Raw genomic sequence first — 16,068 nt, forward strand, 5'->3', positions numbered from 1 at the left:
TTTTAAAGATTTATAAATGTTTAATATTTATATTTAATTTATTGCGCTCAATACTGGATGGCCTGATAAACAGGGCTATATGCCTTAGTCGTTCGTAGAAGAAGATGAAGAGATAAATAATTCTTCCCTGACATTCCCAGATTTTCCCTGACTTTTCGATAGTCCCTGACATTTCCCAGTATTCCCTGACGGTGGCAACCCTGTATAAACCATCCTCATTCGAACTCAAACAATACACTGATTCGAAGCGGGGACGGAAGGTGCAGAATTCACTGACCTAGACCCGATTGAATACTAACAGGTGCCGCGCACGGCGGGTTATGAAAAAACTTCACGCCAATCGCCGAAAGTTATACACACGCGGGGAAGTTCCGTCGCATATAAACGCGGGAATAACACTCTAAATAACCGACAGCGAGGATCCGAACGCTGATAGGATCGACAACGGTGATTGCGGAAACTCAATTTCGAACAGTTAGCGAACTCGATCGAACGAACTTCAACAGTGACGAGTTATCGCCCCCCCCCCCCCCCCTCCCCGTTCGAACCATCCCCCGTCATTGGAGCCCTCCTCGTCCGAGAGCTGTGACGGGTCCCGAAATGGGTCGCGATGGAGGCTTAACAGCTGGGAAGAGGTTATGCCACCGAATAAATCAAAGCTCCGGCGTGGGTGCGGGGTGGCAAAATTTCATGAGATTTAAAATTGCGTATATTTAAAGTTTCACGCCGATTATTTCGTGGACTTCCTGAAACATGTGGGAAATGGGACCTCGGTACACGGCGCACAAGGGATCGAATCAATAGGGGAGGTCGGACAGAGTTTGGAAACTTTAAGCGCTTATAACTCGGTTTGTATAAAACTTTGAGGTTCTAAAAGTGGTTCCATTGGTTTTCGCGTAAAATTTCCTTTTAAATGTACCCCTTAAAATTTTAAATGTGACCAAATAAACATCAAAATTTGCAGTTTTGGTAAAAAAAACTTCATGCTCGACCTCTCGAATTGACTCGATACACTGTGCGGTGGCGATATTTTCACCAGAGCGACTGGATCGAGTATAACGGACATGTGTCGCAGACAGTTAGTGATCGCCGGCGAATTGCGATGCATTTGTGTTGAATAAAAACGGAAACATTCAAAAGTAAAGAAACAAAATAGGCAGCTTCGATTGTTTTCTTAAATTTCGAAGAAACGTTCTCTTTTTCAGAATGCATGGTACCAGCTAGCCTGCTCGCAAATGCGTGTGGTGAATCCGTAAGCTTAGTTGGGTTTGGTTCGGTTACGCAACTAAACTAACTGCCCGGCAAAGCGGAGAGCATCGCCAGGGTTTGAAGGCGCTGCAGGGCCGACTTCGTGCTTTCGAAGCTCTTTACCGATGAAACCTTCACAATTTAAATGCGAATTCTTGCAATTTGAAGAATAAGGACGCGTACCGCCAAACTTGGTCCAATTATCGTTGAGATTAGCTAGAAAATTGGATTCGGATTTCTGCGTCTCTAAAAGTTTTCTAACATCTTATACAGAACAAGGTGAGTTGCAAGCAAGTTTTTTTTTTTTGGGGGGGGGGGGGGGTGTGAACCAAGAATTTAGGTTTACATCTCAATTGGACGGGCATACCGTCCAAAACAATGTAGATGGGAATTTTAGATGGCTTTTTCTCGAAACAACGTTCTTGCGAGCTTGGATTTTAGACAGCCATAAATCCAGTTTGGTGTGACATATCTAGGCGTCTCTCTTGCCAAAATGTTTGCAGAAGATGTCTCTACTCACTCATATATCAATGACTCAGTTTTCGATTTTTTTCTGATAAAAATGAGTACTAAATAAAAAAACATGTACTGAAAAAAGGAATAATGATAGGAATATTGATTTTTTGGCAACAAAGGTAGTCATATTGCATTGTTTCCTTGGTTCCGGTTTTTCTAAATTACTTGGAAGCCCCTCATTCTCTGACGATTTCTCAAAAAATCATGTTACCTTCCGAGACTTTTCCGCGTCTCTGAAAATATCCTGACATCATCATACCCAGGGTTGCAAGAAACCCTAAGAGGCAAGACTTGAAATAGGAGTCAAATATATTTCCACGAACTCAAAAAAACAGGAGATCCGGCCTAAATATAAAGAATAGAAAAGCCTTCTGCATCTTTGATTTTCTGCGAAACTCTATAATGAGTAACGACTTCAGCGCATCTGAAATTGATTCTCGGAATCGGATACAGCTTTCTTGAAACGAAACGTTAGCAAAGTTTTCTCGAAGCCAGTGGCGTGGCGTGCTTTGCGATATATCGAATGATCTGCCGTTTAAACCTATGGAAAAGGATCGATAAAAAGGGTGTTCGCAGCGAACACCTTAATAATCGATTCTTTATCATAAGTTTAAATGGCATAACAATCGATCAATCGCAGTTCACGCCAAGCCACTGCTCGAAGCATTATCACGAGAATGATTCCAAGAACTCTCGCATCAGCTTATTAATTACTTGGGACACTTTAAACTCTTTGGAAGTGCCATAAGTTTGGCGGTTATAAAGAGCCGTCCATGGATGATTTCGGATTCTTAGGGAGGAGGGGGTCTAAAGGGTGTCTAGCATGTGCTCGATGATAGGAGCAAAGTACCCTTATAGGGAGAGTACAAAGAGAGAAATTTCAACACCGATGTTTGGTTCATACGGGAAGTAAAACACACAATAACCCTAGCCTTAGGTTGAAAATTTCAAGGGAAAATGTCGGCTAGTTTTCTTGAACAGCTTAATAAAACATAAAATAAAAGTGACCGAATGATTTCTGGCCTACCACGGAAATTGAAGGAAAAACGCCGTATAAACATTCGAGAGTTGCCGAATTTCCTCCGATAAAATATTTATTTTTTAGGAAAGTCATAAATATTTTTCCTTAAAATTTTCATGATTTCAAGGTGAAACTGCGAATAAAATTATCTGAACAGTTAGAGGGAAAATATTTATAAGCTCACGAGAGAATTTGAATTTTATCAAAGGAAATTTGGTAAGGCCTAAAGGTTCATGCGGCGTTTTTCCTTAGCACAGCATAGTGCGCCCTTAGGGTGCGTCAAAAAAAATGAAAGTCTGAAATGTTCCGCTCCCCAGGCGGCAATCGATGACGTTTGGTAAAAAAACATGTTTGCCAAAATTTGGGCCAATTTCAACCATTTTAAATGGTGCCAAAGGTCAATTTTGTGATGAAATTATGATATTTTGGTTTAGACCTCGATTTCGTACAAAAAACTCGATTTTACGCTGAAATCGTGCGTTTACGAGCAAAATGTCAAAGAACTCGACTTGTAGAGGATGAAATTTTACACTAGGAGGACGTCTTTGTAACCGATAAAAATCAAATTGAACTAGAAAAACTCAACTCTGTATTTATTTTTTTGGTCCTCAGAATTTCCGAGGTCCTACTAAATAGAGGTTTAAAAGACTCATTTTTCACGAAAATAAGTCGAAAGAGGGTATAAATGAACTGTAGGCAAGTGTTGAGGATGCAAATGTCATCAGAACCTCCTCAGTTTCAAAAAAAGTTCCAACTATTTTGCACAATCCTCCAAAAAGTGTACGGCTCGAGAAGCAGGATCGTGCTATAATAGTAGGGGGAAAGTGCGGTTTGACCGGGAAAAATTGCGTAACAAACTTTCCTTATGTAATCGTCATCAGTAGGTCCCCCTGATCAACTTCCTAAAAGTTAAAAATGGCCCGACCCCGGAATATCCCTCAAAAAAGTTAAAATTGAAAATGGCGGCCGTAATAAGAGGGTCCGGGAAATCGGTATTTTAAAATGCTCATTCTGTCTCATCATGTGAGGTAGCATTTCCTATGTAATTTTGGTCGTAGATTTCATACATGAATTCCGCAAGGCCCTCCGGCCAAAGGGGGCGCTCCAAATCAAAGATGACGGCCAAATGTGAAAGGCAGAAGGTTGCATTTTTTTAATATTCACCGAAGGAACAAGGAAAGTGAAGTGCCTTTATTTTCATGTATTTATGGCCAAGAAACTTAAATTTGATGTTATAAATGTATTTAATAAAGGAAATTAAAGGAAACATACGACTACCGAGAGAAACGTAAGCTCAGAAGGGGCCTTGCGGAATTCATTTATGAAATCTACGACCAAAATTACATAGGAAATGCTACCTCACATGATGAGACAGAATGAGCATTTTAAAATACCGATTTCCCGGACCCTCTTATTACGGCCGCCATTTTCAATTTTAACTTTTTTGAGGGATATTCCGGGGTCGGGCCATTTTTAACTTTTAGGAAGTTGATCAGGGGGACCTACTGATGACGATTACATAAGGAAAGTTTGTTACGCAATTTTTCCCGGTCAAACCGCACTTTCCCCCTACTATTATAGCACGATCCTGCTTCTCGAGCCGTACACTTTTTGGAGGATTGTGCAAAATAGTTGGAACTTTTTTTGAAACTGAGGAGGTTCTGATGACATTTGCATCCTCAACACTTGCCTACAGTTCATTTATACCCTCTTTCGACTTATTTTCGTGAAAAATGAGTCTTTTAAACCTCTATTTAGTAGGACCTCGGAAATTCTGAGGACCAAAAAAATAAATACAGAGTTGAGTTTTTCTAGTTCAATTTGATTTTTATCGGTTACAAAGACGTCCTCCTAGTGTAAAATTTCATCCTCTACAAGTCGAGTTCTTTGACATTTTGCTCGTAAACGCACGATTTCAGCGTAAAATCGAGTTTTTTGTACGAAATCGAGGTCTAAACCAAAATATCATAATTTCATCACAAAATTGACCTTTGGCACCATTTAAAATGGTTGAAATTGGCCCAAATTTTGGCAAACATGTTTTTTTACCAAACGTCATCGATTGCCGCCTGGGGAGCGGAACATTTCAGACTTTCATTTTTTTTGACGCACCCTAGCGCCCTGCGCATTGCATTATACAAGGAGAAAATAAGTTTACCTGTCAATATCTCCTAAATTAAGATAGGTAAAGAAAATCTGTAAAAAGCGTTAAGAAGCCACTTCTCTAGGCTCTATAACGCACTATAGGTTTTTAAATTTGACTCGATAGAACTCTAGAAAAGTGGGTTATTCTAAACCTACCTCCACTCCGCACGGATCCAAAATCTTACGGAGCTTCACTCGCAAGCGAGCTGCTGTGTCTATCGTTCATGGCAAAAAAATGGCTTGGAGGTGGTTGAAACACATTATTTTTAAAAAAATAAAATTTTGGAATCGTACAGCGAGGAAGTAAGTTCAGAAAATCCCATTTTTCTAGAGTTTTATCAAGTCATGTTTAAAAATCTATAGCGCCTTAGAGAACCTAGAATAGTGGCTTCTTAACGCTTCTTACAGATTTTCTCTGCTTATCTTACTTTAAGAGATATTGAGCAGGTAAACTTACTTTCTGGACGACCTTCGTACACTGACAAACATTCTCGGCGTTTTTACCACGGTCCGTTGGTACCTTTACCATCTCACTCTTTTTACCAATTATTGGTAATTTTACCAAGACAGACTGGTAAGCTTACCTAAAAACCGGTATTTTTACTGTTTGTTTCAGGTAAGAATACCACTTTTATTGGTAATCAATTCCCGGTAACTTTGCCATTTCATCTCGGTAATTCTACCACAGTCGATAAAAAATATTGGCATTTTTTTGAAGGTCCAGTAAAATTACAGAGAAAGTTCAATAATTTTACCGAGATTTCTCGATAAAATTACCAATTGCATAAAAGGTAATTTTACCAAGGAAAAACTGGGATCAAATAGAACCCTGAATTCTTGGTAATTTTACCCTTTTCTTAGTAAATACACCGAGATTTTTTTTCAGTAAATCTAAGAACTCGCCTGAAAAATCGGACGTCAAAGGCCGAATTCGGAGCGAATTCCGGGGATAATGGAGCGAATACACCACCGTGCAGGAACGCCCTTTTGATTGGTGTGAAACTAACTACCGCAATCAACCACGAGTGAATAGAAAATGACCGAGCCGAAGCACGGGGCCATTATGCCGGCTAATTTGTGGACTTTGTGCATTCCGCCGACAATGCGCCTCTTCCACAATTTGTCACCGTAAACGATCCGCTGTCTTTTGTCCTCCCGGCGGAGCTCAAAAGGAAAATTACGAACCTTTGCATCCAGTCTGAGCTTCGGTTTTGCTGTTTAAGCCATTTTAAATTGCACTCCATTTTCGGCGAGCTCTTGAGCTCTCGCTGCAATTTTGGAGCGTCGTTTGCATGCAACACCTCTGCGTCGTTTTCGCGCGGTTTATTATCTTGAGCTATCACGACGAATTAAGCTGGTGCTCTTTCGAAATTGCAGACATGACTGTGAGTAGGAAAATTCAGAAAAATGATCCGTGATCCTTGCAAGAATTTGCGCGACTCAATCGACAAGACCGTCAATGGGCTCTAAAAAAAATGAATGTAGATGTTGCATGTGTGAGGAATTTGAGATATGACTGTTGATTCTTATGTAAAAGTTTGCGAGAAACACGATGGTGCCACTGGTTTTTTTCTGAAATCAACTCCCAGGCTCAAAAAAAGCTCTTAAGTTGAGACCAAAATGGGAAGGATATCCCACGCTATCCTGAGAGTCCACCTCTACATCAAAGCAAACTCTCCATGCAAAGGTAGGGAGCAAATACATTGACAGGGTTTGGAGACTCTAAAACTGAAAACACGGCATCACTGCTAATGTATTTGCTCTCTATCTTTGCATGGAGAGTTCGTCTTGATGTAGAGGTGGACTCTCAGGATAGCGTGGGATGTCTCCTCCACTTTGGCTTCAACTAGAGAGCTTTTTTTGAGCTTGGGAGTTGATTTCAGAGAAAACTAGTGGCACCACCGTGTTTCTCGCGATTTTTAACAATAGAATAATTAATCAAATCACAAATTCCTCACACATGCAACATCTCCATTAAAGCACAACGCGACGTGTTTGCTCTTCAACATTCCACAAGAAGAACGAATCACACAACAGGAAATCTGAAAATCAACTCCTAAACATGATAAAAGTGTTTTCTATAGTAACACTGATTAAATGACAAAATTACAAGTGACGTTATCTGTATAATCGAACTTCCATTCGGTCTATGTTTAAAAGACCTGTTAATAGCTCGTTCGGGAGTTACTTTTAAAATTTCCCTCTAGGCGAACTATTTTCTATTATAGGTATGTAAGTTTTTGGAGAGAGAACATGTGACGTTTTCTTCCACCTCAGACAGACCTTGTCGAGTGGCCCATTGCGTTGACACACTGCACAACTTCCATTTTGGCTCAATTCCAGTATCGATAGCCGAAGTTGAAGAATTTGCATCTACATTGCAAACACCTGAAATTTTTGGTTATCATTTACTTTTGTAAAAGAAACCTGGCAGATACCCCACAAAAAAAAGATTTTGAAGAGAAAATAAGGGACGTTTTCCTCTATTTTAGACCTTGTTGAGTGGTCCATTGATAGATAAACCTGTGAATCGATCGAATCAGTGTCGATCGATTCATGTCGATCGTATTCATGTCGATCGCACCCATACTCTCCTTATGGGTCACTTACGTCAATATGCGGAAGTAATATTTTCCGTTTGTAACTGCCCCCCCCCCTCCCCACCCTGGGGTTGCACGGGTGAAATGGAGAATATGAAATATTGAAAATTTCTGTGAAGTATTTCATGAAAATTCACAAAGTTGTGAAAAATATGAAACATATTTATAGGGGCTGGGTTTGCAACACGCACTAAAAAACGCCAAAAGGCAAAAATCAATCGCCTTTCTTTTAATTGTGTATTTAATTCCGAAAATAAGTTTCAATACTTTACATATTTTTCTGAAATAGTATGAAATATTTCACACAAAATTTTAATATTTTATTTTCCATGAAAAATTGCAACCCTGCCCACCCTTCCTAAACTATGCATTTGGCAACTCCGAATGTACTCGGCACGCGACTGAAAAATACGGCACTTTAATTTTTGAACCGAGAGCCGGGACATGGCGGGGTTGAGGGAGCAGTCGCGGGTTTGGGAATGAGGGGTGGGGTGGGGTGCGGAAGGGGGAGGGGAGGGGTGCGGAAATCAAGTGAAATCGGCGTTTAATTGAATCGGGATTAACCGCGACTACCGGTCCGGTCCCGAGCGGTTGTCGGGGCCGTTTTTCACGCGCGGACACTCCCGAATCCGGAAGCTGAATTTCCATGCACCCCCCCCCCCCCCCGAAGCTGCGTCCTTTAATTACGAGTTTCCACTGCAGTTGCCACGTTTCCGGAACCGTGGGAGCCCCGAAAGGAAGTATGCGTTTTCCGCACGAAATCTGGGATTTTGACATTTCCGCACACGAAGATTGTGATCGACGTTTCCGCACAAAATATTTCCTGCACGAGTTACATGGGGTTACACGAGTTTCTTTGCCATCAGATAATGAAAAAACTTACGTTGTTATCTTTTACAAAAAATGTAGGGATTCCTGATGAACAATAGATTAGTAAAATGTTTCCCTCTAATAATTCTAGCTGGAGCGCAATTCAGCTATGCATTCACGACTGTAAAAATGTCACAGGAAATCGACAAGCCCAGCGTGCATGAAGGCTATTTCAATTGTAATCTTCCGTCACATTCTCACGGCGCAATGATACAACTATTTGAACTCTCCGGAATGCGTGAGGTATCACGCCGCATTTGAAGGCGTTTTCAAAAACAGCCAAGTTCTGATACCCGGATATCGTTTTGCATGGTTCATATTATTTTGTTATATTCCGTACCACTTGTTTATTCTTAATCCTCTTATTAAAATCCGCCCATTTGCTGTATACAATTCTAGCCGAAGCGCACTTAAGCTATGCATTGATGACTGCAAAAATGTGAACGGAATTCGAAAAGGCCAGCGCGCATGAAGGCAATGATACAACTATGTGAACTCGCTACCATCTCCTCAAGACCGTACCCAGGGGCGAAACGGTGAAATACGCCTGACCTAGTCTCACAAAACTTGGTCTCTTAGCTCCAAAAATTGATCAATTAAGCTGAAACTCGGGACATTGGTACATTAGGATGCAAGGAATCCGTTTCTGCCATTTCCGGAAAAAGGGCACATACGCGTATGTGCCCCTTTTCCGGAATGCTCCTCATATTCTTCTAATTTGCTGGCTGGCTCGAAAGGAAATGTATGCATTTTCCGCACTAAATCTGGGATTTTGACATTTCCGCACACAAAAGATTGTGATCGACGTTTCCACACAAAATATTTTCCGCACAAGTTACATGAAGTTACAAGAGTTTCCTTGCCATCAGATAATGAAACAACTTACGTTTTTATATTTTACAAAACATGTATAGCGATCCCTAGTGAACAATAGGTTAGTGAAATGTTCCTTTCTTATTCATCTAATTTACTGGCTGGTTTTGTGCGGGAATGTCAATTCCGGTATTTGCGCTGAAACGTCAAGCCACCCTCCGAAAATTGGGGGTTTGCGTGTTGATCGACTCTTCCGCGCGGAAATTCGCGGGATAAACGATTATGGCTCGTGTTTACGGTCGTTAATTAAATAGCTCCTCTCCATGGGGAAACCCAATACGATTGAACCGATTCTTTTGCAAATCACGTAAACGCCAAAATTGCGAATTCGATAAAAGCGAGAAACTGCTAAGGAAGAACGTCATATGCGAGCCTTCAGACGTTGCCATTTTTCTTCAATTAAAAACCAATTTACGGATAAAAACTATTAAAATTTTTCCCCAAACTTTCCAGGAAATTGTGTCCGCAACTGAATCTAAATTATCTGAAAATTCCAATGAAAGAATATTCATATCCTTCCTCATAAATTCATGTACCGGGGAAATTTTACAATTCTCGTATGTTCATACGGCGTTCTTACTTAGCACGGCAGCAGGTACACCACCATTGCGGCCTCAACTTTGAAAGCTCTTCATGAACTCGAGAGTGGGTTTAGGCAAAACGGCACTCGTACGGCAAAATATGCATCCAAAATTTATGAGTGTCGAAGTAATTGCGGCGGTATGACCCACATTTAAGATCCTCACTCTAAACGGCTCTGAGGGGGAAAAAGCTCGAAAGCCCACGAAAAAGGGGTAGATAACGTCGCTCCCCTGGCGTAAAGGCGTATCTCGATTTCCACATGAGCCCCAGAAAGCATTGATTCACATGTCAAACAGGGCTCACGTGAAAATCCGAATACGCCCTTACGTCATAGAAGCGACGATAAGAGATGACCAGGGGGCAGTGCTTCCTTGGGATACGCTCCATTCAATCCATGATAACGGGGAGGGATGAAGCACTGAAGCAAGCCATTATCTGTGCTCGAAGCGCGAAGAAAAGGCAGAAAGCGGGCACATAAACACGGATAGGGATGAAATAAAGCCGCCGTTACTACTCTCTGAGGTTGGGGGGTTGTCAAAAATCCTCCTTAGGATTGAAAATGCTGTGAGATATTACCAGGGCTCCGGTGATCTTGAACAAACTGTTTTCGAACTTTGATTTTTCTGAAATATTGAAGCTTTTTTCCTCAAGCGGGTGGATCTTGCGTTGATAGTTAGGTACTGACGTTTCAATTTGTCTTTTCAGATTTTTGCCACGAGCAAAATTTGACAGATTAACGACAGGAATATTTAAATTTGAAGTTTTTAGCTGTCACTTGCGGGGTTACTTCATACAAACAAGGTTAAAGTGTAGACTGTACGTCGAAAATCCTCCTGAGAAGTAAAAATGCTGTAAAATATTACCAGGGCCCCGGTGATCTTGAACAAACTGTTTCCGAACTTTGATTTTTCTGAAATATTGAAGCTTTTTTCCTCGAGAGCGTACGTCTTGCGTTCAGAATTAATGCCGTTTCAATTTGTCTTTTGAGATTTTTGTCACGAGCAAAATTTGACAGACTAACAACAGGAATATTTGAATCTGAAATTTTTAGCTGCCACTTGCGGGGTTACTCGATACAAACAAGGTTAAAGTGTTGACCGTACGTCGAAAATCCTCCTAGGGATTAAAAATGCTGTGAAATATTACTGGGACTCCGGTGATATTGAACAAACGTTTTCAAACTTTGATTTTTCTGAAATATTGAAGCTTTTCAAACTTTCCGAATTTTTCTCGAGAGCATCAGTCTTGCGTTGATAGTTACTAACGTTTCAATTTTTCTTTTGAGATTTTTGCCCCGCGCAAAATTCGAAAGACTAACAACAGGATTATTCGAATTTTTAGCTGCCGTTTGTGGGGTTACTTTTTACAACCAAGGTTAAAGCGTTTTCCGTGTGTCCGTAGTAAAATAAAAAGATATTTGCTTTAGAATCTGAATGTAACATATCATTGAAAATGACTTTTGATCGTAGCATATATCTATTTTTGTGTTGTGCAGGCTGAAGAAAGAATGTATTCTCCTCAGAATTTTCGTTTTATTTAAGCCTTAGGGGAAGGTTTTGTGACAATCATTAAGATATTTTTATTTGAAGGGATGATTCCATTATTTAAACAAAAAAAAAAAAACCATGGAAAATGTAAAAAAAAATGCCTTCCACTCAAGCAGAATGTTTTTTCGGTGGAAGAGTGATTGAAATCGGGGGGGGGGGGGGGGGGGGTCCGCATGAAATTGGAGACAAGGTTCATTAAGGTCGTGTACGTGCATGCTCCCTGCAACGAGTGCAGACATTCAACGCACCATTAATTCTGACATGCTAAGGACAATGCTGTAAAATCACTCGGACGGTTCCAAACTTCTTTAGAAAACACACGAATTTTCTGAAAAACTTGTGGATTTGCTTCCAATTATTTAGGGAATTTTTTTCGCGATTTAATTTGAACATCTGATTTCAAGCAAAAATATTCATAGCCTTTCTTAAATTGAAAATAAATATTTTACAGAGGAAATTCGGCAACACTCGAATTTTCCTGCGGCGTTTTCCCTTAGAACAGCCTTCCGTCGCTTCCTGGACAAAAGGGCTTAACTCTGTTTCAAGGTTGCAAAATTGACTTAAGCAGCTCAATTTTTTACAGGAATATGACAGAGATTTTTGTCCGAAATACTGTTGATTTTTTACGTGTAAACAGAGGAAAATCAGGACAAATATCATGTGAAGATCATCAACAATTTCTCAGTTGAAACGCAATTTTTGAAGGGAAATTTTGCAACGTTGAAATACAGTTGGGTTCTTTCGCACACGAAGGGAAGAGTATTTTGCCGACGCCTCGTTGGTTTAAGAGCCGCGATGTTTTATTAAAACCGATGAGAGAATTCACGCCGAGCCAAGGATGGTGAGGAAGGGGAAAGTTGGGATGAGAGGAGGTATGGGTGAGGGGGGTTTCAACGAAAAGAAACATGAAAGGCAAGCAAGAAACGACGGGGGCCAGTTATGGTCGGTAGGAGGGGGGGGGGGGTGTTTCAAATGCTCTCTCCTTAACGCGCTGAATAATTCACTTAACCGGCTTAAAAGCGGGCAATACGTTAATGCTAGGACAATCCCCCAGTATACGGAGCTTCGCACCTTTGGAACGGGAAAAACACTGCGTGCTACGGAAAAACGCCGTAAGAACATTCGAACGTTGCCGAATTTCTCCCGATAAAATATTGTCATGGGAACGGAGTTCCCCATGATATTACAATCGTTCCGTTGCTATCGCTATGGGATTCCCTGTACCTCTGCGACCTTGAGCGTTTCGCCCAGTCTTCGATTTTTGGTTGATTTTCCGATGTATCAAAAACCGTTGTATTTTTTAGCCAATCATGTCTCTACGTCAAGTTGTGTTGAGATCTAAAATTCGCTTTCAGCGAGTTTTTTTCCACCTTGAGATGTCGTGTCTGACTGGTAAATCTGCGCAGAACCACGAAGTTCCGATTTTGGGCAAATTCTTTTTTTTTGGGAGGTTCTGATTGGTTATTTTTCGCCATCAGTTTTCTGTTCGTTGGTGCAAAAGATCGCCTACCTCGGTGCTCTTGAGAAGCCGCCATTATCCCACCTCAAATTTGAAAAATAGAAGTAAAGAAATAATAACCATCGTACAAGGTGGAAAATTGTTCTGGAGGACTCGTTACGGACAAAGAAGTCAAAATCAGAGCTCGATCGATTGATTTAATTCATGGATTAACAAATATCGCCTCAGCTTACTGCCGCGATGACAAATGCATGTTGAGATGAACCCCGGGAGACATGAAAACAGTGCGAACCATGGCTCCTACAGCAATGCGCTTAGGTCATTTCTCTCAGCAACAAAGCGTCGAGGTCTCTTGTGATAAGTCCCGCCCATTGCCCGAGTCTTTTGTATGCTATTTTTACTCTCTCACTCGCCGACCCGTTATAGCCTAGTTGACTAAACTGCCTGATATTTTTGATTAGGTGCGGGCAATGGGCGATCGGGAGTTCGATACCCGACGATGGGTGTTACTTTTTAATGGTTGTATTGAATGTTTTAGACTAATCATCAAAAAATAATTAATACTAGATGATAAATGTACGAACATTTTCTCGTGAATTAATATGTTAAACAAAAATACTGGAATATACCTCCTTCATATAATCAGCCACATGTTCCCCCAAATTAATGACGTTATTTTCTTTTTTCAATAAAGTTAATTTGCATTCAACGTTTGTAAGTTAAGCAAAAAGTACCTATCGATACAAATAGAAAGACATGAAAATAGTATGTCTAACATTTCAGTTGTTTTTTTTTTATTTATTTTTTGTTTTTTTGTTTTTTCAATAAAACAAATTGACTGGGACTAGAATCATTGTATCTCTGAAGACAAAAGCTAAGTTTTTTGATACAGAAATACTAATATATTCATCCTTTATATGATCAGGGAGATGTTGACCCAAATATTAATGTATATTTTCTCTGTTCGCCCAAATTAATGATGGTATTTTCTTTTTTCAATAAAATTAATTTACATTCCACGTTCTTATAGCAATATTTTCTCCAAAATTCAGCAAAAAATAGCAATTTATACCAACGCAAAAAGTAAATAAATAAATAAAGCAATGACATGAAAGTAGTATAGGTAGTACACATCTAACATTTCAGTTACATCTATTTGAATGAAAAAAATGGCAATTTAGGAAGCACATAGGTCACTTATGATGCGTATTCGGGCATATGCGTAGAGTAAAAATATCATACTTTACGCCGAAAAAACGAAACTGAAAGTTAAATGCGTTAACTTCCGAAAACCATACATAATCCAACGAAAATAAATAATTGGTAAATAACAGTTTTCTTGTATGCAAAGAAAAAAAATTAAAAATGTTAAAAAAGAGATGTCGGCACAAAATTACATAGCCCCTTCAATTCTAAAGATACTACAAACGAACTGTACCTTAACATTTTCATATCCCAGAAGCAAAAGTTCCCATGACGAATATTGCTATCGCTAGCGATTGCAAAAACCAACTTGTTCATTTTTGCAAGAGGTTATGTATTAGAGGTTGAATATATATTTTTTCGAAATTTCCAGATTCCTTGGATTAAATTTCGAGTATAACTCTTCTGAAACTTAGACGAAAAATATTCTTAAGTTTCACTAAAAAATCGTTTTTGGTTAGAAGAAATTAAGTGTGCGACGGCGTCCACAGGCTTATGCTGCAGTCTTAGCCAGACAGAATAAATCTCGGTTGAGTACTGCGTCGGGAAAAACAATGGCACTATATTTTTTTTATATGATTTAAAGAAAAAAGTTTCGTAATCTTTTTCTTTTCTAAGAATCATTCTGTGGATATATCTTTTCTGCTTGGTGACTCACGGTTGAACCGTGTGTCTTCAAGGAACAGCTGGTCTTTCCTCTGAGAAATGTATTAACTTAAAATCTTACGGATTAAGTATTTGAAAACAAATTGATGCTTACCTCACAAGGAGGGGGAGCACTGCGATATGAAGGTACAATTTTAAAGGTAATTGATCCGCGAACTTCTTTCTGCAAACAAATACGGAAAAACACCAAGTCAGAAAAATAATAATACGTAATGTTAGCTTAATTAATTACGAGATACTATCTACATTAGTAACAACTCCTCCAAAATAAAAGCTACGCCAAATATGTATTTTGACCATATTCTTTCACAATTTTTTTCTCTGTTTGACTCCTGGTCAGAGAAAGAATTCCAGAGACTTCAAGCGAATTTTCGCGATTGAACATCATTCATCTAATGATCAGTGATCACAATCACATCCTGTCGTGCAGTAAAAACGTTAATCACTTGATATCTGACTCAACTACACTTATTTCTAAGATAATTTCTTCTGAATTAAATGTTGATAAAAAGAGGATACTGCATGAACCTATATTTGCTGCATCAAATGCAATTTTTGTTTCTATTTGGTTTCTTCTGGTTCTTGAAATTTTGCGTAATGCGTTTTTTTTTTCGTAGTCATCTTTGTAATAAAAGCAAAAAGTCGAACAGTTTAACTTACCAGCATTTTTTGGAGGGAGTTGACAGACTGATTGGCGACTGGAATGCCGTTGATTTCCTTGATCTCATCACCGACGTGGAGGGTGGCCTGTTTGTGAATCATGCCACCGTGCATTATCCTCGCCACAATGCACTTCCCTTCCTCGTTCATCTTCAACGTTATTCCCTGCAAAAAAAATTGAAATTTAAACATAATTTCATCTCGGTGTACCCACTCATCAGACAATGCTTTTCCCATAAATAAAACACACTTTCCGTGAGTTATCCAAATTTTCCCGTGAAGAATCCAACATTCAGAGCCCGTTTGTGGGAACCATATTTTAACCATGAATCAAATCGAAATTACAAAGGTATTGAGATTTACGTGCGGCTCTAATTCTTACGGAATTTTGCTGTCAGAGGCGGACAGACTACTCGAAGCGACTCGGGAAATCGCCAACAGACCAGCCAATCGCGGTGCCGCGGTGGAGCCCCCCCCCCCCCCCCCCCCCCCCCCCCCCCCTCACGCTTCCGTAATTTTTCAATTTTAGCCGCAGGCGTACCTAGGTAATTTTACAAGAATTGCCGAAGTTAGATTCGATTGCCATAGTTCATTTATGCGCGAGCGAGCAATCAAGAAAATCTTCTTGGAAATTTTACCACATTTGTGATAGAAAAAAGGTCCACTTTCTCTCTCTGG

General features: G+C 39.9%; 1 protein-coding gene across 11 annotated transcripts in view; it reads right to left on the reverse strand.

Moving 5' to 3' along the window:
- Positions 1-16,068, reverse strand: part of CASK (peripheral plasma membrane protein CASK) — an 832,536-nt gene that overhangs the window by 41,480 nt on the left and 774,988 nt on the right. For all 11 annotated transcript variants that reach the window (XM_019058934.2, XM_072305061.1, XM_019058930.2 and 8 more), the window contains 2 exons: positions 15,391-15,555; positions 14,825-14,893 (listed from right to left, as the gene is read on the reverse strand). In XM_019058934.2, the coding sequence (XP_018914479.1) occupies positions 14,825-14,893; positions 15,391-15,555 (234 nt within the window). The remainder of the gene's footprint in view (positions 1-14,824; positions 14,894-15,390; positions 15,556-16,068) is intronic.

Source organism: Bemisia tabaci, chromosome 10, assembly GCF_918797505.1.
Source record: "Bemisia tabaci chromosome 10, PGI_BMITA_v3".
Taxonomy (NCBI): Eukaryota; Metazoa; Arthropoda; class Insecta; order Hemiptera; family Aleyrodidae; genus Bemisia; species Bemisia tabaci.